The following is a 22,907-nucleotide window of genomic DNA, read 5'->3' on the forward strand; positions in this document are numbered from 1 at the left end:
ACAGAACGAGAGACGCGCAAGAGACGAGACAGAACTAGAGAGAGAGAGTGAACGAAGAGACGGACACACAAGAGACAGACAGCCGCACATACACGCACACTGAGAGAGAGACAGCTAGTAAAACTGGTCCTTAACTTGCCTTTGATTAGCTAATTAAAATACTAATTAGAGAGGCCTATGGAAAAGGAGTCCCTCAGGCTTTTATTATCCCATCTTCTCATTTAAAGGGATCTCCATGTACTTCTGCCCATTTACCTTGGCAGCACCAACTTGAGACAGTTTGAAAAAATACTTGTGGCTTTAAGCTCACTGCCATCCCCAGCACCACGCAAGCTTTTGCACAGCTTCCCAGTGAAGCAGTCCAGCTTAGAAAAATAAATAAAATTGTTTCCCCCACTCCCAAAAGCAGGGTCAGGTCCTCACATCAATGAACAAATGCTTTTATCAGCACAGTACAATGGCAGGAAAGAGCAGCAGCAACAGGCTAAGTAATAGTACCATGAAGTTACTTATCAAACCGTGCCCCTAATGTGTAGCAGAGAAGCCAAATCATACTGTCCTTAGAAACATGGGTTGGAAACATTAAAGAAAAACCTCAAAGCAACAAGAAGTTGGGAGAGAATCTAGAAAATAAGAAATCCTGACATATCTACAGTCTCCTTCCTACTACCAACTCATTGTAATAAAAGAACTCTTGACAACATCCATCAATGCAGTATCTAAAACTGTTGAGAATTTAACACCTAAAATAAAAGGACACTGATATCCTGTAATATAGTAGTTTCCAGAAATGAGTCAGAAATAACTGAGATACTACAGATGTATCACTACCATCCTCACCTAGTTTTGTGCTTTTAGGATTATTTAGACCACGCATACCACCAACACCTTCATGAAAAGAGAACACACGCCTCTCTTCCATACTCTGTGTATGTATGTATGTGTGTGTGAGTGCATGTGTACATCACATGAACAGAGCTAAAAAAATTAAGGATGTAAATCTAAAGATGTTTGTTACACTGTAATACCAAATGCATAGTGAAGTAGAAAGGTTTTCCCTCTCTCCCTTGTAGTAGAGACTACATACAGCAGCAATAAACAGCAAACATTTCAGATAAATGCAGTTTAAGTTCAAGTACAATATATTTTAAAAGGACACAATCTAGTTTCAGTAGGATTTTAAAATAATACATGCTTATGCAAGCCAAAAAGAAAAGAAAAACTGTCTACGTAAACTAGCATATACCAGTTACTGATAGAGACTTCCCGACACAAAAATTTGATAGGAGTATGAAAACCCTTACATGCATTCATATGAAGATTTGTAGTAATTTAAATTGACTCTTAAAAAAAAATCTATTTAGTGAAAGAGTAGTCTTTTAGCCTAGACAGAATCTAATGTTGTTGCAGTTTTTTCAGCCAAAATTGTCACAGAGCGCCCTACCTGTTCAAGCTATTAAACAGCCTTCAGAAAGAAATTGTGAAATACTAAATCTTGACAGTCATTTCCCCTTTCACTTAGCTGAAAACGCTGTGTAAGTTTTCATTAAGTGTATTCTGATTTAGAAAACTAGATCTGTAAAGTAATTCAGTTTCACAAATATTTACAGCACCTGAAAAGCACTACAGAAGGACAAAAATGTTGTTAGAATGTTCAAGCCTGAAAACAAGAAAAAAGAACAGTCACAACACTGACACACTGCTAATTTAAAGTAATTATGACTTTAGCAATACATTTTTAAACTTGAAAGATTTTCTGATAAAACAAGCCTAATTAATTTAGCCACTCACTTTGAAAATAACAGACTTCCTCCTTTTGGCTTCTCCTTTTTCTTCATTGCCCTCAGTAGGCTCTTGACAACTTTCACAAATAGTTTCTTTGACAGCACTGTTAACAGCTGGATGGGACTAAAATACAAAAACATCACACTTGAAATCTAAATACCTTCCTAAACTAGAGAATAATGATATTAAAAGTTGCACTGTATCTGAAGATCTAAGTAACCTCTGGTTAAAGCTGCAAGAATGTTAAAACATCTTATCTAATTTATTAATTCTCAATTTAAATTGAGAAGTGACAGTATTTTCATTATCTACCTTTCAAGCTCTCATGCACTAACAGCAGCTTATATTTAGGTTATAAATACTGCAGGGGAACATTTTCTGAAGTGCAATTTAATAAATGGAAAAGTTCTGAGTCAAACATGACTTGTCAGGATCTTTGGCCAAGAGATGAAGTTACACCGGAAATAAATTCCACCATGGGGTACCTTTTCCAAACATATGGCAAACTTCACAAGTGCATTCTCGTATATACCTATAAATGTAATAAAGCCAATCAGCAATTCATCATCAACAAATGCAAGAAACCAAAATCCACTATTTAAAAATTTTGTACAGTTTTTATTTTAAATAATACCAAAAAGCATGGTTAACCTTCTTCTTGGCCAAGAAATCCATTTTTTTTAATTAGCTGTCAATACTAAGTGAGCGCAGAAAGCAATAATTCTTTTCCTGAAAACATTAGTACGTTAACATTTCAAAAGCCTGAAGAATTAAAGGAAAAGACATGGAAGTAGAGGAGGAGAAGGCAAAAATACTATTTTTAATTAGATTATTTTATGAATAATGTTCTCATCATTAAATCTTAGCTCTTTTTAAATCTTAGCTTTTGCACAAAACTGGCAGAACTCCCTCAAGTCTTAATTTTTTCCTCCAGTTGAGAAAGTGGCTCTAAATTAAAACCCAAGCCACAAGCTCCCTTTTACCCTCCACCTCCCTAACAATTACAATTACCTCTGCAAAGTATAAATAATGCCTTTGGAACATTCTAGCTAGTTCTGTCAGCTGAACATAAAATGAAGCTCTCAAAGATCAAGACAAAGTATACTTAGGGAAGGGAGTTAAAAATAATAATAATAACAGCAATAAAAAATCTGTGAAATAAAAATTAATCATCCCCTACTAATGACTAATGTCTTATCCCTTTACTCTAAGCTCATCTCACATCCAAATTAAAAATTCAGTTATTCTGACATCTCAGTCTGAATATCCCACTATTAACTTATTCTGCATGTGGCCAGAGTTCTCTATTCACCCTTCATTTTCTGGACACTGGGGACAGCTACGTTGTCTTCCTTGCTACTGTCCCAAAAACTGTGCCTTCTCTAAGTAGGTACAAATTAAAAAAAAAAAACCAAAAACGTATATGTAGATCAAATAACATCTTTAATATGCATCTTTTCCTCTCCAACAACACAGCTAAAAACCTTGCCAGTCTAGTCATAACCACGTGTAGTGATTACTGCAATGTACTGGCTGTACACAGTCCCACTTTGAATACTGCTGGAAAAATCCATTTTCCTAGCTTGTCAGATTGTCCACATCACTTTTCCACTGACTCTTCATTCTCCATGAGAAACTGCATGCCTTTAGCTCTCAAGACCTTTCGCTGCCTACTTTCACCCTGTTTTGGACCCCTCCTCATCAGCTACTGAGGTCTCAGCTTCTGCCTCTGCCACTTTCAACCAATTTTGTTTCCTCATATGCTGCTCCCGAAATGAGCAAAAGCTTCCTCATAAATATCCATAAACCCACACAACTACCTTGCATCAAATTCTTATTTGAACCTATTTACCTTCCCCCACTAAGAAGAAAACAAAACAAAAAAACAGGTTAACTGTTAATTATGCCAGATGCAGAGATTATGGCCTATCAGGATGATGAACATGCTTCCATGTTTTTTTATGCTCCCTTCACCCATTGTTTTCTCTTCAGTTGTAAAGGGCTATCATTCTTTTCTGCAGTTGTAGAATGCCATATGCAATAAAGGTTTTTGTTTATGACTAGGGCTGCTGGGTGCTACTGCAGTGAGGACTGAAATTCTTACAACTTTACTTCACAAGGAAATGGTGAAAAAGTATACTGACTCCTTTTCTCCAAATAGGGAAAAGTACATGTCCCTTGTTAATACAGTCTTTCTCCACTGCCATGAGTGGATCAGCACCTTTCTGTATATGTAAGCAGAGAAAATACTCGTCCAGAAGAGAATATCTGATCTGCTGGTCTTACTTCGGAAACTCACTCTTTCTTTAGCCGTATTCTCCTTTAAACTAGGCACACAGTAACTAGAGAAGTCTTGTGAAGCAGAGATTGCCAATGCAAAAAGAATATCTAGTATTTCACATGAAAGTAATGAGGAACATTCAGAGAGACCAATTTTTCTTATTTGTATTACAGTATTATCCAGAGACCCTAGATTGTGATCAAGGTCCACACAAATGGCCTGTAGTCTTTACAATGTTCTGAGCAGGTAAGTATAAACAAAATAAGCAGGAAGAGGACAATTTCTTTGTCTTTAGAGTAACTTTGGGGCTTCTGATGGATGGATGGCTATAATTTAAGCCCAAAAGGTTTATCAGGAGTATATGAAACGGGATCACTGACAGACGAGGATTGATTCAAGCAGGCTATGTGACAATTTTGGTGGTAATAAGATGCAACATTGCTTCCAATAAATATAAGGGAGGAAAATACAGTACACTAAGATATCCCATAATGAAATGTTGTCGTGATATTTGTGGAGAGCAAGTACTTGCAGCTTAAAAGGTGTGACAGATGCACCCGCTCTGAGTGAGTGAACAGTACTTTGGTTCAGGCATCACTGACAAGCAGGCCTGACTGAAATCAGCCTTGCTGTGCAAACCATGAGAACTGTGCTAGGCCACATCTTCTCAGGAACTAAGGAATCTAGGCCATGTCTTATCAGGAGCCAACAATACCAGCCCGAGCTGGGACTAGCCAAAATTAACACTGCTACAGCTGCACACCTGCACATACACCAAAGGGGTGGGGGTTGACTACGAGTCAATCACTTTACGCTATAAAAATCTGTAGCCCCTCCGAGCCCATTGAACTCTCCTGTATGGCAGCAGGCTGCACGGTGGCGATCTCCCCCTTGAGCAGGGACGCCTCTCAAGGTTACTACTCGAAGTTGAGAGACCCCTTACCTGGCATCTGATATCTATAACAAGGTAAGTGACATTTTACATTAGGCCTAAAAGTATATTGTATGCTAGCGACATTTATATATATCCACCTATAGCTTAATTATTAGAAGTGTAGTAAGTAGTAGAGTGTTTGACCGCTAAATCATTGTCTAAATTATCATTTAAATCATCATTCAAACCATTGTCAAATCATTGTTAAATCACTGTTTAGCTAACATTCGATTATTGCTTAACCACCATTTGATTGCCATTTGATTTTCATTCAGTCATTGATTAATTACCATTTGATCATCGTTTGATCATTAATATAACCCTTTTAGTCAACCCCATAACGATGACTTCTTTTAATAATTCACCTGCGACAAAAATTGGCATAGTCGGCAGGATGGCGGATTCAATCACTGACTACTTACGGAGGCACGGAGTTAACCCTTCACCAAAATTTTCGGATGATTGGGCGTGGCAAAAGCGGGATAATTGGAGTAAGAGAAAAGAACAGTTAAACCTTGTAAGAGGGAAACTGAAAGATGGTAAAGAGAAGGGAATAATATGCAAAATGTTGGGAACGTGTTTGGGAGCTGCATATCAGTATAAGAAATGTAAAGAACAGGAAATGGGAGTGTTACAAGATGAGGTTGAACAAAGAAAGCGACAAGACATGCTGTTATCTCTGCGAATAGACCAATTGCAGAAACAACTGGGGGAAGAAAAAGAAAAACGCAGGAATTTAGAGGATAAACCAGAATTCATGAGAATTCGGGCCCCCAACTTTCCAGATCCTGTGAAAATTCGTAAGCTAATCGTTTCCCCAGAAGATTGGGACGGAGATATTTGGGAGGACCCCGATCAAGAACTTAGTGATGAGAGTGAATTAGATGAATCAGAATTTAAGGTAGCCCCTATTATTAAAACTGAGATATCTGCTGGACCTCAAGGGGGCAACCAGAGAGATACCATAAAGACCATTCCATGGGACCCCCTTCAACTGGCCAATCTGCACAAAAAATATGGGTGGAAGCCTGGCGAAAGCGAGACTGAATATCTGTGGCATGTCTCCTTAACTGGAGGTGATCATATTATGTTAGATCAAAGCGAAGCGGATGGCTTTTGGGGACCAGGAGTGTTCCTGAATGAGGGACCAGCCCCTAACACTGAACCACACTCTATTACGCGGCAAGTAGCGTATTGGGCAGGGGGCATAGACCCTCGGGATAGAGGGGAGCCCACTGCTATACCAATAAGATCATTAAGCGAACTTTCTACTGCTGTTACAAAAGCAGCCTGCCTTCAGGCTATGAACGACAGGGGTGCATATGGTAATTACCCTATCCCTGCCCCTGTAGACCCCCAAGCCATGAGACCACTGATAAGGGGAGCCCCTGCTGTTTTAAAATTGTAGCTCATTGCAAAAAGGGATGAAATAAGACAAAACATAGAACATAACGCTCAGGAGGGTCAGGACAGCCAACCCGGCCTCTGATCCATCCCGACCTGGGCAGATTTGATGCATGGCATTGTAAATCATAGTCGAGAAATGGGGTGGGACGAACCGACACCAGCAGGGCAATCCCGAGCTGACGCAGACAGCAGATGGATCCGGCAAGTAAAACAGACTCCCCAGAAGCCCCGACACTTTTCCCAATCTCATAAACCCTGTGATGGAAGCTTATCAATGAGATAACACAGATGGCCCTCATATTTATGTTCCAATCGGCCCCCAAAGACAACTAGTGAAATCTTTAACTGACACAGGAGCTCAAATTTCAATACTTTCAAATTTGGATGCCCACAGAATTAACGTTAAGCCCGGCCGACAAAGGGTTAAAATAATAGGATTTACTGGCAAAAGTGAAATATGCCCCATAGCTAAAGTAAACTTGTTATTGCAAGGGGAGAAAAGAATATCAAGACATCAATTAGCAGTAGTTTCAGGGAAGGAAAATGTTTTAGGCTTTGATGTATTACAAGGACGAGTTTGGAAACTGCCGGATGGTAGTGTTTGGTCTTTTGGCTGCCTGGAGTGTACTTGGTTAGCTGAGTGAAAATTAGCAGCTACCCGTGGGTGTCAGTGAATTGGCATAGTTTGCTTGCTGCGAGCTGCATTCATGCTGCCTGACTCAAAAATAACTAATGTCCCTCAGTATCCTATCTCTGCAGCTGACCGGACGGGTATTGTGGAGGTCATAGTTGACCTAGAAAAAGACACATTATCTCCCGAACACAGTCCCCATATAATTCCCCAGTTAAAAAAACAGACGGGAGATGGAGCTTAACCACAGACTATAGAAAGTTAAATGCAAACACTGCTCCTCTTAGGGCCGCTGTCCCGAACATTGCTACATTAACTGCCACCCTCCAAGCTGCCGCTCACCCCTGGATGGCGATACTAGATGTAAAAGATATGTTCTTTATAGTGCCGCTGCAGGAGGAGGATAAAAGAAAATTTGCTTTTACCTGGGATGGGATAAAATTTACTTTTAACGGACTTCCTCAGGGCTGTAAGCATTCATAGAATCACAGAATCATTTAGGTTGGAAAAGACCTTTAAGATCATCGAGTCCAACCGTAAACCTAACACTGCCAAGTCCACCACTAAACCATGTCCCTAAGCGCCAAGTCTACATATCTTTTAAATACCTCCAGGGATGGTGACTCAACCACTTCCCTGGGCAGCCTGCTCCAGTGCTTGATAACCCTTTCAGCGACAAAATTTTTCCTAATATCCAATCTAAACCTCCTCTGGTGCAACTTGAGGCCGTTTCCTCTTGTCCTATCACTTGTTACTTAGGAAAAGAGACCGACAACCACCTCATTACAACCTCCTTTCAGGTAGTTGCAGAGAGCGATAAGGTCTCCCCTGAGCCTCCTTTTCTCCAGACTAAACAACCCCAGTTCCCTCAGCCGCTCCTCATAAGACACGTTCTCCAGACCCTTCACCAGCTTTGTTGTTCTTCTTTGGACGTGCTTGTGGCGGGTTGACCCTGGCTGGATGCCAGGTGCCCACCAAGCCGCTCTATCAGCTGACCCTCCTCAGCTGGACAGGGGGAGAAAAATATGACGAAAGGCTCGTGGGTCGAGATAAGGACAGGGAGATCACTCAGCAATTACTGTCACAGGCAAAACAGACTCGACTTGGGGAAATTAATTTAATTTATTACCAATCAAATCAGAGTAGGGTAATGAGAAATAAAACCAAATCTTAAAACACCTTCCCCCCACCCCTCCCTTCTTCCCGGGTGCAACTTCACTCCCAATTTCTCTACCTCCTCCCCCCGAGCGGCACAGGGTGACAGGGAATGGGGGTTGCAGTCAGTTCATCACACGTTGTCTCTGCCGCTCCTTCCTCCTCACGCTCTTCCCCTGCTCCAGCGTGAGGTCCCTCCCACGGGCTGCAGTTCTTCAAGAACTGCTCCAGCATGGGTCCTTTCCACGGGGTCACAAGTCCTGCCAGCAAACCTGCTGCGGTGTGGGCTCCTCTCTCTACGGGGCCACAGGTCCTGCCAGGAGCTTGCTCCAGCCTGGGCTCTCCATGGGGTCACAGTCTCCTTTGGGCGCATCCACCTGCTCTGGCGTGGGGTCCTCCATGGGCTGCAGTTGGATATCTGCTCCACCATTGACCTCCATGGGCTGCAGGGGGACAACCTGCTTCACCATGGTCTTTACCAGGGGCTGCAGGGGAATCTCTGCTCCGGTGCCTGGAGCACCTCCTCCCCCTCCTTCTTCACTGACCTTGGTGTCTGCAGAGTTGTTTCACATATTCTCACTCCTCTCTCCCAGCTGCTGTTGCACAGCAGTTTTTACCCCTTCTTAAATATGTTATCACAGAGGTGCTACCACCGTCGCTGATTGGCTCAGCCTTGGCCAGCGGCGGATCCGTCTTGGAGCCGGCTGGCATTGGCTCTATCGGATATAGGGGAAGCTTCTAGCAGCTTCTCACAGAAGCCACCCCTGTAGCCCCCCCCACTACCAAAACCTTGCCACGCAAACCCAATACAGTGCTCCAGTACCTCAATGTCTTTCTCGTAGTGAGGGGCCCAAAACTGAACACAGTAGTCGAGGCGCGGCCTCACCAGTGCCGAGTACAGGGGCACGATCACTTCCCTACTCCTGCTGGCCACACTATTTCACCCACTATAGCTCAGTGGAGCTAAACATCGCATTAGTGCTAGGTGGATATATCTTAGCTATTAATTAAAAGGGGCAACCAGTCCGGAGTCACCCTGTGATGCCCATGCCCCCATGTAGCGGGACACAAGGGAGCAATAACTGTGCAGAAACGGGGGACAGGATGGAGCGAAGGCCCCATAGCTCTCGCCTGTTTGGACACGGTCATCCTTGAATATGTCCTCGCTTGATAAGTCTGCCTCTGCCACACCTCTCGCAAATCTTAGTGAAACTTATGCCCATGCCCCCATGCAGCGGGACACAAGGGAGCAATGACTGTGCAGAAATGGGGGACAGGATGGAGCGAAGGCCCCATAGCTCTCGCCTGTTCGGACACTGTCATCCTTGATAAGCCTGCCTCTGCCACACCTCTCACAGTCCTGAGGCCTAAACTTATGTCAAGGGCCTAAAGACTCAGGCTCTGAAACACATTTGAATGCACTGAGAGAGAAAACCTAAGGCGGGGAAATGAAAGGAGGACCTCGCCTGCATAAAGTAACACCAACTTGTGATACTGAGCACTTAGTTTAGTGATTTAGCAGTTACGGCTCCTCATTGTTAAAATAAGAGGGAAGGGGAGAAGAGGGCGCATTTGAGTAAAAGATAAGACCCAACCAAGGGCTTATCTACCGAGACCATGTGGCAACAAAAGCACAAAAGGATGCGGACTGGAGGAGGCTCCTTGGAGCTCCCTCTCAGCTGGACTGAGATCCCCGAACCGTCTGTGACCATCAGCTTGATCCTTATCGACAGGTCGTATTACCCTCCCTGTGTATGTGGTTGTGTCATGTTATGTGTTACTATTTCATGAACCTGTATGCTTGCTTAAGGATTCTGGCTCTCATAATAAACTGTCACCATATAGTACCCGCCTGACTGTGGAGTCTGAGTAGTGGTCGTTTTCCCCCCCTTCTTTTGGTACTATACGGTGCATGACACACCCCGCCGAGACTTGTGTTATTTTCTCTTTCCATAAACGGTACCAGGAATGCTACCAGAATGCCTCCCTTGGAGATCGGATTGATCCTTGGAGGAATATTCATCTTTCTTGCAGGAGCAATCATCGCCAACGTGAACCGTATCTGGTTTACACCACAACAAGCCTGACACACGGGGTGGAGGCCCTCACTTCTTTTATTTGTGCTAATCAATACGGTAACTGTAGTACATTCTGCACCGTACATGTTTAAAATTGTTGGAAATACAGGAATATTGGGAGAACCAACACAAAACCTAACAATGGCAATCACTGGTGATCACACAATAGTAAAGGCAAATAAGAGTCACCTTATTTCTGTTACACCAGGTGACAGAATCTCTATTGAATGTAATGTGACAAATTATTCAAAGGGAAACACTTATGTGGTCGTCTTTTATTTGTGCTAATCAATACGGTAACTGTAGTACATTCTGCACCATACATGTTTAAAATTGCTGGAAATACAGGAATATTGGGAGAACCAAAAATAAAAAATAAGAATAAAAGCTCCATAAAGTCAAAGGTACTATACAGACACATTTGAAAATTAAGATGTTTAGAACTTGATATGCACTGTGCCAGTTTATTTTAAAAAATGTTCAACTTTTAATAGCTTGTATTGGGTTTATGTGGCAAGGTTTTGGTAGCAGGGGGTGGGGCTGCAGGTGTGGCTTCTGTGAGAAGAGATCAGGAGCTGCCCCCGTGTCAGACAGAGCCAGTTCCAGCTGGCTCCAAAATGGACCTGCCGCTGGCCAAAGCTGAGCCAATCAGCAATGTTGGTAGCGCCTCTGTGATAACATATTTAAGAAAGGGTAAAACATGCTACACAGCAGCTGTGAAAGAGAGGAATGAGAAAAATGTGAGAGAGAGATACAACTATGCAGACACCAAGGTCAGTGAACAAGGAGGAGGAGGAGGAGGTGCTCCAGGCGCCGGAGCAGAGATTCCCCTGCAGCCCATGGAGAAGACCAAGGTGAAGCAGGTTGTCCCCCTGTAGCCTATGGAAGACCACATGAGAGCAGATATCCACACAGCAGCCCGTGGAGGACCCCACACCGGAGCAGGTGGATATGCCCTGAAGGAAGCTGCAGCCCATGGAGAGCCCACACTGGAGCAGGCTTCTGGCAGGAACTGCGGCCCATCCAGAGGAGCCTACGCAGGAGCAGTCTGTTCCTGATGGTCTGTATACCGTGGAAAGGATCCACGCTGGAGCAGTTTGTGAAGGACTGTATCCTGTGGGAGGGACCCCATGCAGGAGCAGAACACCGTGAGGAGGAAGGAGCAGCAGAGACAAAGCGTTATGAACTGGCCGCAACCCCTATTCCCCATCTCCCCAGCACCACTTGTGGGGGGGAGGAGGTATAAGATTTAGCAGTGAAGTTGAGCCTGGGAAGAAGGGAGGGGTGGGGGGAAGGTGGTTTCAGTTTTGTCTTTGTTTCTCACTATCCTACTCTATATTTAATTGGCAATAAATTAAATTGATCTTCCCCAAGTCGAGTCTGTTTTGCCCGTGACGGTAATTGGTGAGCGAACTCCCTGTCTTTATCTTGACCCACGAGCTTTTTTTCATTTTATTTTCTCCCCCTGTCCTGCTGAGGAGGGGGAGTGACAGAACAGCTTGGTGGGCATCTGGTGGTCAGCCAAGGTTAACCCACCACATAACTTTATCCTTGTGTCCTGAAACTATTAACATGATCTCTCCTTAACTTTACTATAATAAAATGGCACCCCCAATTATATAGAAGAGCAATTTTCTCTTATTTTGCTGAAAAATTGAGGTAAACTGTAAATAACAATAGCAACATTAGTCCAACTTGCAACTCAGTGATGCAGATCAATAAATTTTTCCCCTATAGCAGCCAAGCCATCATTGCTTTTTTACAACAATATGACAAAACAGATTAAAGTATTCACAGACTATGAATCACTTACCTGCTGATGAGAGAATTTCACTTTGGGATTGTTGTCAATTTCCCATAATCCTTCATTAAAGCCTTTTCTTTTATTTGGTTTGCCATATTTTTCTTTATTTTCATAATAAGGGAATATATCCTTTGGTCCCAAGAATGCCCTTCAAGAGATGAAAACATTAGTTACCAGAAACATCACATTTTTAAATTGCTACTCTTCAAATTAACTTTAGTACCAGATATTATAAAAAAAAAAAATCATTAATGAGGCATCTGAAGTGATATTCTGTAATCAGCAAAGTGCTGCTACTGAAGCATCTTTAGTCTTCTAAACTTTTGCTTTCATCAAACCCAGTCTTCCATTAGTACTACCACACTCACTGCTCTCTCCTAGGTGTTGAGTGTCCAGGCAAGAAACAGTCAATGCTATGTCTTGAATGTTATGTCTTGTTAAGATCACAGCTGACAGAGCCACCCACCACTGTCAAACAATGATTAAAAACTGAGCAGCTGACTGATGTACAGAAAGAGCCATTGCTTCCTTAGCAAACCAAGCTAAAATGTTAAAAAATAAAGATTCCTTAAATCCTGGAAACATAATGCAAGATAACGAGTACGAGTATAAGAAGATATGGCTTCAAGCCAAAGAAAAATCTTTCAAAATTATTAAATTAAAACCAATATGTCTGGGATGACAAAACAAAGTTGGGATAGAATGATTGCCTAGATCTTTGTAAGAATGCTATATAGTTTATCCTGAAAGACATGGAAGTCTAACCAAAAAAATATACAACTTTATTAAATGTTTTACATTAAATGCTCAACGTTTCTGTCTTTAAGTATCTTTTATATCTGAATGAAAAGCAGCTTATCAAGAAAATGATAAAGATAATTTTGCTGTTCAAAGATACTTAAAAAGACCTAAAACCTTTGCTTAAGTTAATAGTGTTTTGAAATGAGGTGGCACAGAGTTGGAAACAAACTTACAATTTTTGTATATTCTGTTCTTTAATTGATTAGCTTTTTTTAGTTTAAGTGTGAAGAGAGAGATACTCAATAATTTGGCTAGTAGAAGTGTTAAATTGCTCCTTATTTTAAATTTCTTCTCCATGCCTACTCATAAAAAGAAATATGAAAAGAAAAATTAATCTACTCTCAGTATCTGGGGCTTAAAACTGCTTCTTTTTATCTTTGTTTTCATCTACAGAAACTGGCCTCCCCTAAGGCAGGCAAAAAATCCTCCCCCTAAAACCCATACATTATTATCCGTAGTGCAAGATGCACAACCATGGCTATTAGACTGGCACCTTTTCCCACAAATTGCAGTATCTACACTGTAATTTTTTCTAAGACAGACCTGGGAAAACAAGGTAATAAAGTACTAAACACCAATATTCTACTTTGTACTGCAGAACATCAAGGCACATGAAGTTTCTGCTGTAGTACCATGTCCTCTAGAGTTAGGATTTCATAGTAGCAATCCAACTGCTGTTAATAGCAAAACAGAAAACCTCAGTGACCAACGTTCTCATTTTCACCCCTGTGCCTAGATCCAGCTCTGTCTGACAAAGTATAAATCTAAGACCCAATTGTTTGAATTGAAGATGCTGCTACTGTTTTTATGAGATAGTTTATGGTAAAGTTCAAACAAACAAAAAACCCCCTAAGTTTCATTTCCCCATTTTTTTCATCATCCCTATAATGAAGTATTTGAGACTTACTCCCTATTCATTTAGATAAGATAAAGAGAAGTTGCAAGTCATCTAGGAAGCTTAAGCATTTCCTACTCCAGTAGCATAAAACAATCTAATCTTTCACAGTGGCTATCATCCATCTCTTTGCAGAAGATTGTTAGAGAGCATCCAGCCAGGGATCCACACACTCGCAAAGCCTACTTAACCAGAGCAAAAGGGGGGATGGGGGGAAGAGAGAAAGACAGACCAGAGGAAAGAGAAAACATTGCTTCTTTTCTTTCCTTTGCTCTGAAAGGAAGCATTTTTCCACAGTTGCAAGTCTCTACCCACACTGTTCAGACTTGGAGAAATACTAGAAATTAGCTACCTTGCTAAGGTCATGTAGCTTACTGGGTTTTTGCAGTTAAATCCCCATACACAAGAAGGAGAAAAGGTCAAGGAAACCTAAACAGGACAGATATCACCCTGACGTATAGGGTCCAGCATCTTGAGTCCAGAGTATGACCTTCTGCCTACCTGTGACTAGCTAAAATTTGTGCTTATGTCATTTACTCACATAAGAAAGTCACATAAAGCTTTGTTAAAATACAAATATCTAGTTTATATCTAGTTTTCCTTTAGAAAAGGGTAATATTTCTAAAACAAGATGACAGCTGGCAAATATCTTGAAAAGAAGAAATTGGCTCTTAGGGTTTTGTTGGTTTGGTTTTTTTTTTCAAGAATATCAAGAAGCCACAAATTTAGTTTTTGGTGAAGCTCAGAAGAAAGCAACAATGAAAATCAAAGTACAAGCTTATACTAGGATCACTGAGGTTGGAAGGCAACACCTCTGGAGATCGTCTAGTCCAGCCCCCCGTACTCAAAGCAAAGTCAACTAGAGCAGGTTGCTCAGGGCCATGCCCAGTCAGGTTTCAAGCATCTCCGAGGATGGAGATCCCACAACCTCTCTGGGCCACCTGTTCCAGAAGAAAGGAAGTACTTTGCAACACTGTAAGATATGAGAGGCACAGATTCAAAAACATTTTTCAAAGTTATATTCTAAAGAAAATATTTGAGAACTTTGAAATACAGTAGCCCTGAGTCTACCACATCACTAAACCCAGATTTCAGTAAAACTGCTTTGTATGAGTATCAAAGAGTGGGTACAAGGTTTCAAATTTGCCAATAATCTACATGATTTCAGAACCTAAGTCACATTTGAAAAAAGGTCATTGTGCTTCTCAAAATTCTACAGAAACTTTTAAGATTACATATAAATTCATTTCTTTATACCCTACACTTGATCTGTGTTCCTGAATACATCTTCAGGAATGACAGTAAAAACAAGTAGTGCAATCCAGAATGGCATACGTTAAAAAGGAGAGAAGTAAAAGGGTGCTTTATTTTAACTGTCAAAACATCCTGAAAAGGGTACAAACCTACTGAACAGTATAAAGCAAGGACAAAAAAGGGGGGAGAACAGAATTCAAACTTTGCTTCCTCTCCCCACAAACCCACAAAAAATAATTGAGCCTATATAGAACTATATGGAGTGATGTGAACAGTCAATGAAATGCATGGTTATAGGAGCCAAACATGCACAAAGCTCATTGACAGAGAAGTCACTTCTTAAAAAGAGTCAAATAGAAAGTAGAGTCAGTGAGAGCTGATAGTGCTTTCTTTTTAATTCATCAGAATACTGTATTTTCTCTACCACATTTATTTTTAAAGATAGGTAGGAAGTACCACCTTAGAGAGATTTTTATAGATTTCTTAATGGTCTGAAGGAGGACAAAAAAAGCTTTCTGCAAGCTGTACAAGAAATGAAACAATTATACAGACAACAACTAGCTCTGTGACCTGCTTTACAATACTATTTGCAGCTTATTAAAAAAAGGGAATAAAACCAGCATTTCCCCCACAAGTCAAACAGGAAATTAACACTGAATTAAGGATCTCTGTAATCTACAGTAGAACAACATCATGAAGTAGCATGACAAATTTCACTATAATAGTCAGAATAGCATAAAAACATATTTAGAAGTGGGAAAAATCAAGTCCTTTCAAAGGAAACGTTACGTTCCATTGCAAAATGTTAGTGTTATCAAAAATATTTGTCTTTCTTGGATACTTCACATGAAACTAACTGGGGTGAGACCTTGGGCTTCAAATGCACCTCTTCACTTTTTCTCAAACCTTCCCCCTCTCCCCCTCAAAGGACTCAAATACTACTTATTCCATAGTTTTCAGCTTTATTTCATTTTCCTTTAGAACACAGTTTTGAGGATACACGGGACTATAGTTAAAAACTCGTACAAAAGAAAGGAAGATATGTCAATCATACCACGTTGGGTAGGCTCTTGCTTTTTTACTGAGCAGGAAAAAGTCCATGCTGCAGGGAATAGTAGACTATAACCACACCATTTCACAGCAAATGTGGAAAGCAAGCTGCCTATCTTGGCACTAGAGATTAAGAAAATATAGTCTGCCACTGAATCACATAATTTTCAAACACACAATGCAAACTGTTAAGCTACTGTTAAGACATCCTGCAATGAAAACAACATGCCCTTTAATCTAAAGGACTTACGTCTCATGAGTGCCAAAAAAGAAAATAGGCATTTTATTCATAGGAGGTTTTACTGCTCCATCTGGAATTTCATCCACCTAAGAGAAAGAGAGACTAGAATTAAAGTTTAGTAACAACTAAAAACACTCTAGGGGAAAACACTTAAGTGTTAAGTATTAACCTGAAGAAACAAAATACTGTTGAAAAAGTGAAAGAGATTTGAACAAAACAAGACTCAAGGATTATATATAAAAAAACCCTAAAGAAGCAAGTGATATTTGTAAGGGTATGTAGAAGGAGAGTGCTCCTTTAAGGGTATCTGGTCAAGGACCTTTTCAATGCAAAAAAGGTAAAATAAGAAAAGGAGGAAGCCATAAACAAGAATATACAGGGACACAAACCTGACAAAGAAATAATAAGGGATACAGTGACCAGAACCAAACCTGTTCACTCACTCTAATTGTTAAGGATATGTGGAGTGTGAGAATGTTTATTCCAGCAAGGTTATCTAATCAGGGACCTTGTCAGTTGGGAAACTAAGGAAAAGGGGGAAGCCAGAAACAAAATATGCAGGGACACAGACCTGACAAAACAAACACGGAGAGAGTGAGAAGAAACAAACCTTGCCACTCACACTAATTGATGGGCTATCAAGAAACTACAGGCGCCACTTCCAGGAAGATCAACCTGGACTTTGCAACTAAGATTATAAACCAGGGGAGATCCTGGACACCAGACCGGGAGGGGTAAGGGAATTGATAGAACTATGCAAACCCATGAAAGGACATGTTGGGCAAACGGAGAGCAAGGAGAAACAAAGAGGGGGTGTCCTGGTTTCGTCTGGGATAGAGTTTATTTCCTTCCTAGTAGCTGGTATAGTGCTGTGTTTTGGATTTAGGATGAGAATAATGTTGATAACACACTGATGTTTTAGTTGTTGCTAAGTAGTGCTTACACTAGTCAAGGACTTTTCAGCTTCTCATGCCCTGCCAGCGAGAAGCTGGGAGGGGGCACAGCCAGGACAGCTGATCCAAACTGGCCAAAGCGATATTCCATACCATATGACATCATGCTCAGTATATAAACTGGGGGAAAGCTGGCCGGGGGAGGGGTGACCGCTGCTCGGGGACTGGCTGGGCATCGGTTGGCGGGTGGTGAGCAATTGCATTGTGCATCACTTGCTTTGTATATTCTTTTATCATTATTATTATTATTATTATTTCCCCTTCCTTTTCTGTCCTATTAAACTGTCTTTATCTCAACCCACAAATTTTACTTTTTTTTTTCTGATTCTCTCCCCCATCCCACTGGGGGTGGGTGGGGAGTGAGCGAACGGCTGTGTGGTGTTTAGCTGCCTGCCAGGTTAAACCACAACAGTGGGGTAGAAAGAAAGGGTTAAAAACAGGGCTGGTCAGTATGCTTGTCTAGCTGAGCCCTGTGCGTGACCACTGTAGTCTGTCCTATCTTCTTATTAAATCTTTCCTCAACTGTCTCTCTGTGTAATCTCACTCTCTATCCCATGTGTATGTTTGCTGCAAGGACTAAGTGCCAGCTACTGGAGTCAGACCGGGGGTGTAGGCGCACGTACTGGGTTTACATATCAAGGTTTTGGTAGCAGGGGGTGGGGGATGCAGGGGTGACCTCTGTGAGAAAATGAGCAGCTCTTGTGCCAGACAGAGCCAGTTCCATCCACCTCCAAAAAGGCCCGCTGCTGGCCAAAACTGAGCCAGTCAGCAACGGCGGTGGCGGCTCTGTGACAACATATTTAAGAAAGGGTAAAAAAGGCTGCACAACAGCAGCTGGGAGAGAGGAGTGAGAAAATGTGAGAGAAACAACTACGTAGACACCAAGGTCAGTGAAGAAGGAGGAGAAGGAGGTACTCCAGGTGCCAGAGCAGAGATTCCCCTGCAGCCTGTGCAGAAGACCAAGGTGATGCAGGTTGTCCCCCTGCAGCCCAATGAGGTCTATGGTGGAGCAGATATCCACACTGCAGCCTGTGGAGGACCCCACACCGGAGGAAGTGGATATACTCTGAAGGAAGCTGCAGCCTGTGGAGATCCCACACAGAAGCAGGCTCCTGGCAGGAACTGTGGCCCATGGAGAGGAGCCCATGCAGGAGCAGGTTGTCTGGCAGGAACTGTGGCCCATTGGGGATCCACGCTGGAGCAGTCTGTTCCTGAAGGACTGTACCCTGTGGAAAGGATCCATGTTGGTGCAGTTCTTGAAAGATTGTTTCCTGTGGGAGGGACCCCACGCTGGAGCAGAGGTACAGTGTGAGGAGAAAGGAGCAGCAGAGATGAAGTGTTATGAACCGACTGCAACCCCCATTCCCCATCCCTCCTGTGCCACTTGTGGGTGGAGGAGGTAGAAGAGTTAGGAGTGAAGGTGAGTCTGGGAAGAAGGGGCGGGGTGGGGAAGGTGGTTTTAGTTTTGTTTTGTTTCTCACTATCCTACTCTATTTTTAATTGGTGGCAACAAATTAAATTAATTTCCCCAAGTCGAGTCTGTTTTGCCCGTGACGGTGACAGGTGAGAGATCTCCCTGTCCTTATCTTGATCCATGAGCTTTTTCATCTTATTTTCTCCCCCTGTCCTGCTGAGGAGGGCGAGTGAAAGAGCAGCTTGGTGGGTACCCGGCAGCCAGCCAACATTAACCCACCACACCCTGGCCTGTGGGTGGGGGTCTTGGCTGCCAGCCACTGGGGCGACATCAGGGTGAGTACCGAAAACCAGCTACTAGGAGGGATCAGCACGTGAGGCAAGTAAAAGGCTCAAAACCGGCGTCTGGAGCAGGACTGCAGGTCACAGCCCGTGTGCCTGCTGCCAGCTGCTGGGGGGGGGGGGGGGGGGGCGCGGCACAGTGTCTGTATCTTCCCAAAACTGGGTGTGCGTGGGGGGGGGGGGGGGGTGTGCGCGAGTGTAATTCACTAGCAAGCTTCAAGCTGGACTAGCTGGTGAGTAGGAAGCCCTGAGTCCAGTCAGGGGTATCACGTGGGTGGAGGGTCTGTGCTGGTATGCCCAGGGGAACTTGTGAATGTGGAGTGCCTGTGGGACGAGCGTGTGAGCGCGTGCCTGTTTGTGTTTACTAGCAAGCATTACGCTGGATAGCCGGCTAGTAGAGAACCCATGAAGGAGGTAAGAGGGCCTAGGATTGGGGCAGGAATGCCAGTACTAGGGGAATTATTTAGATTTAGATTAGATTAAAGATTTAGACTAGATATAAGGAAGAAATTTTTTACGCTGAGGGTGGTGAAACACTGGAATAGGTTGCCCAGAGAGGTGGTGGATGCCCCATCCTTGGAAACATTCAAGGTCAGGTTGGACGGGGTCTGAGCAACCTGATCTAGTTGAAGGTGTCCCTGCCCACGGCAGGGGGCTTGGACTAGATGACCTTTAGAGGTCCCTTCCAACCCAAACTATTCTATGCTTCTATGATTCTGTGAACAAGCAAATGTGCGCGTGCTTATGAATCTAGTGTCGTGTATGTGCCTTCACTAGTTGAATTTCTATCTCTACCAGCGATAGAGGAGAAAGAAGGGGACTTGGCTGTCTTTGTTTTATGCGAGTCCTATATGTAGGTGCTGTTGAAGGCAGCGCCTTGTCTGTGGCAGTCTGTGTAGCCAGCTGTGTCTGTGTCCTCTGTGTGTGTCTCTGGGATATGTGCTCAGCTTCACTACTGGTTGAACTTGCAAATGGGAAAGCAGCAGCCTCATCCCTCAGCCTGGGCAGAAACCCTGGGTTCACCGGACTGGGCTCCAGCAGACAAGCAAGAGGGAGTCCTGGGCTGGAGAAGGCGGCTGCACCCATAACATCCTTTAACAATACTAACAACTGTTAAAAAAGAAAATAGCATCAACAATTTTCAAATTACCATTTACTTAAAGAAAGGATGGAGTACAGGTAAAAAGCAGTATTCAGTTCCTCCCAAATATCACCTCCTCCTCACCATAATCTATAACAACACTTCCTGTTCCCATACCCAGCTGATGACTTACCCGAGCCCAAATGTCATATGTTATGAAAAATATAGAAGCTGTTTCGGTTTTAGTTTTTTGGGTTTTTTGTTTTTGTTTGTTTTGTTTTGTTTTTTTTTATAATTCTAACCTCTGAATATTTTGTCTACAAGCCTGCAACCATGAACTCAAGTAAAGTGCTCACCGAACTTGTCATCACAGAATGTCAAACTCACAGAGTGGTTGAGGTTGGAAGGGACCTCCGGAGGTCATCTGGTCCAAATCCCCTGCTCAAGCAAGGCCACCTAGAGCTGTTTGCCAAGGACCATGTCCAGATGGCTTTTGAATATCTCCAAGGAGGGAGACTCCACAACCTCTCTGGGCAACCTGTTACAGTGCCCAGTCACCCTCACAGTAAAAAAAGTGTTTCTTGATGCTCAGACAGAACCTCCTGTGTTTCAGTTTGCACCCGTTGCCTCTGGTCCTGTCACTGGGCACCACTGAAAAGAGCCTGGCTCCGTCCTCTTTGCACCCTCCCTTCAGGTATTTGTATACATTGATGAGATTCCCCCCCATGGGCCTTCTCTTCTCTAGGCTAAACATCATCTTCTTTGTGGCCCTTCGCTGGACTCTCTTCAGTATGTCCATGTCTCTCTCGTACTGGGGAGCCCGGAACTAGACACAGGACTCCAGGTGTGGTCTCACCAGTGCTGACTAGAGGGAAAGGATCACCTCCCTCGACCTGCTGGCAATACTTTGCCTGATGCAGCCCAGGATACCATTTGCCTTCTTTGCAGCAAGGGCATACTGCTGGCTCATGTTCAACTTGGTGTCCACCAGGACCCCTAGGTCCTTTTCTGCAAAGCTGCTTTCCAGCTGGGTGGCCCCCAGCATGTATGAGTGCATGGGGTTCTTCCTCCCCAGGTGCAGGACTTGGCACTTCCCCTTGTTGAACCTCATGAGGTTCCTGTCAGCCCATTTCTCCAGCCCCTCCGGATGGTAGCACGACCCTCTGGCACATCAGCCACTCTTCCCAGTTTTGTGTCATCTGCAAACTTGCTGAGGGTACACTCTGTCACATTGTCCAGGTCATTAATGAAGGTGTTGAACAGGATCAGACCCAGTATTTACCTCTGGGGTACGCTGCTAGTTACTGGCCTCCAACTAGACTCTGTGCCACTGATTACCATGCTCTGGGCCTGGCCGTTCAGCCAGTTTTCAATCCACCTCCCTGTCTGCTCATCCAGCCCATACATCAACAGCTTCTCTGTGAGGATCTTATGGAAGACAGTGTCAAAGGCCTTCCTGAAGTCGAGGTAGACAATAGTGACTGCTCTCCCCTCGTCTACCAGGCCAGTCATTTCATCGTAGAAGTTTATCAAGTTGGTCAAGCATTACTTCCCCTTGGTGAAGCTATGATGACTACTCCTGATGACTTTCTTGTCCTTCATGTGCCTGGAAGTGGTTCCCAGGATTAGCTGCTCCATCACTTTCCCAGAGATCGAGGTGAGGCTCACCAGCCTGTAGTTCCCTGGGTCCTCCTTCTAGCCCTTCTTGAAGACAGGAGTGACAACTGCTTTCTTCCAGTCCTCGGGCACCTCTCCCAATCACGATGATCAATCAAAGATTATCGAGAGTGGCCTCGCAATGACATCTGCCAGCTCCCTCAGCACTCGTGGGTGCATCCCATCAGGGCCTATGGATTTATGTACGCCCAGTTTGTTTAAATATTTCCTGACCTGATCCTCTTCCACCAAGGGTACATCTTCCTTGCTCCAGATTTTCCCCCTGGTCTCTGGGGCCTGGGATTCCTGAAGGCCAGTTTTGCCAGTAAAGACTGAAATTCATACTAAATTCATACCTCAGCCTTTTCCATGTCCTGTGTCACCAGGGCCCCTGCCCCATTCAGCAATGGGCCCACATTTTCCCTATTCTGCCTTTTGTCGCCTATGTACTTACAGAAGCCCTTCTTGTTGCCATTGACATCCCTGGCCAGATTCAATTCCATTTGGGCTTTATCTTTCCTAACCTCATCCCTGCATGCTCAGAGAATGTTTCTGTCTTCCTCCCAGGTTACTCATCCTTGCTTCCACCATCTGTATGCTTCCTTTTTGTGTTTGGGTTTGGCCAGGAGCTCCTCGTTCATCCACACAGGCCTCCTGGCATTTTTGCCTGACTTCCTACTCCTTGAGATTGGAGGTGATCCTTGAATATTAACCAGATTTCATGGGTCCCTCTTCCCTCCAGGGCCTTTTCCCACAGGACTCTTCCAAGCAGATCTTTGAAGATGCCAAAGTCTATTCTCCTGAAATCCAGGGTTGTGATTCTGCTTTTTGTTCTCCTCCCTCCTCTCGGGATCCTGAACTCCGCTATCTCATGATCGCTGCAGCCAAGGCTGCCTTCAACCTTCAGATCCCCAACGAGCCCCTCCTTGTTGGCGAGTATGACATCCAGCAAAGCACCTCTCCTCGTTGGCTCCTCTATCACTTGGGTCAGGAAGTTGTCATCTACGCAGTCCAGGAACCTCCCTGGATTGCTTATGCCCTGCTGTATTGTCCCTCCAGCAGATATCAGGGTTGTTGAAGACCCCCATAAGGACCAGGACCTCTGAACATGCAGCTGCTCCTAGCTGTCTGTAGAGGGCCTGATCC

General features: G+C 43.5%; 1 protein-coding gene across 1 annotated transcript in view; it reads right to left on the minus strand.

Annotated features, from left to right (window-relative positions):
- The window catches only part of LOC143171905 (lens epithelium-derived growth factor-like), a 59,003-nt gene that overhangs the window by 25,922 nt on the left and 10,174 nt on the right, over positions 1-22,907 (minus strand). Inside the window, 3 exon segments of the mRNA XM_076361082.1 lie at positions 1,792-1,908; positions 12,085-12,223; positions 16,326-16,402. Of these exon segments, the coding sequence (XP_076217197.1) occupies positions 1,792-1,908; positions 12,085-12,223; positions 16,326-16,402 (333 nt within the window).

This window comes from Aptenodytes patagonicus, chromosome W (genome assembly GCF_965638725.1).
Source record: "Aptenodytes patagonicus chromosome W, bAptPat1.pri.cur, whole genome shotgun sequence".
NCBI lineage: Eukaryota > Metazoa > Chordata > Aves > Sphenisciformes > Spheniscidae > Aptenodytes > Aptenodytes patagonicus.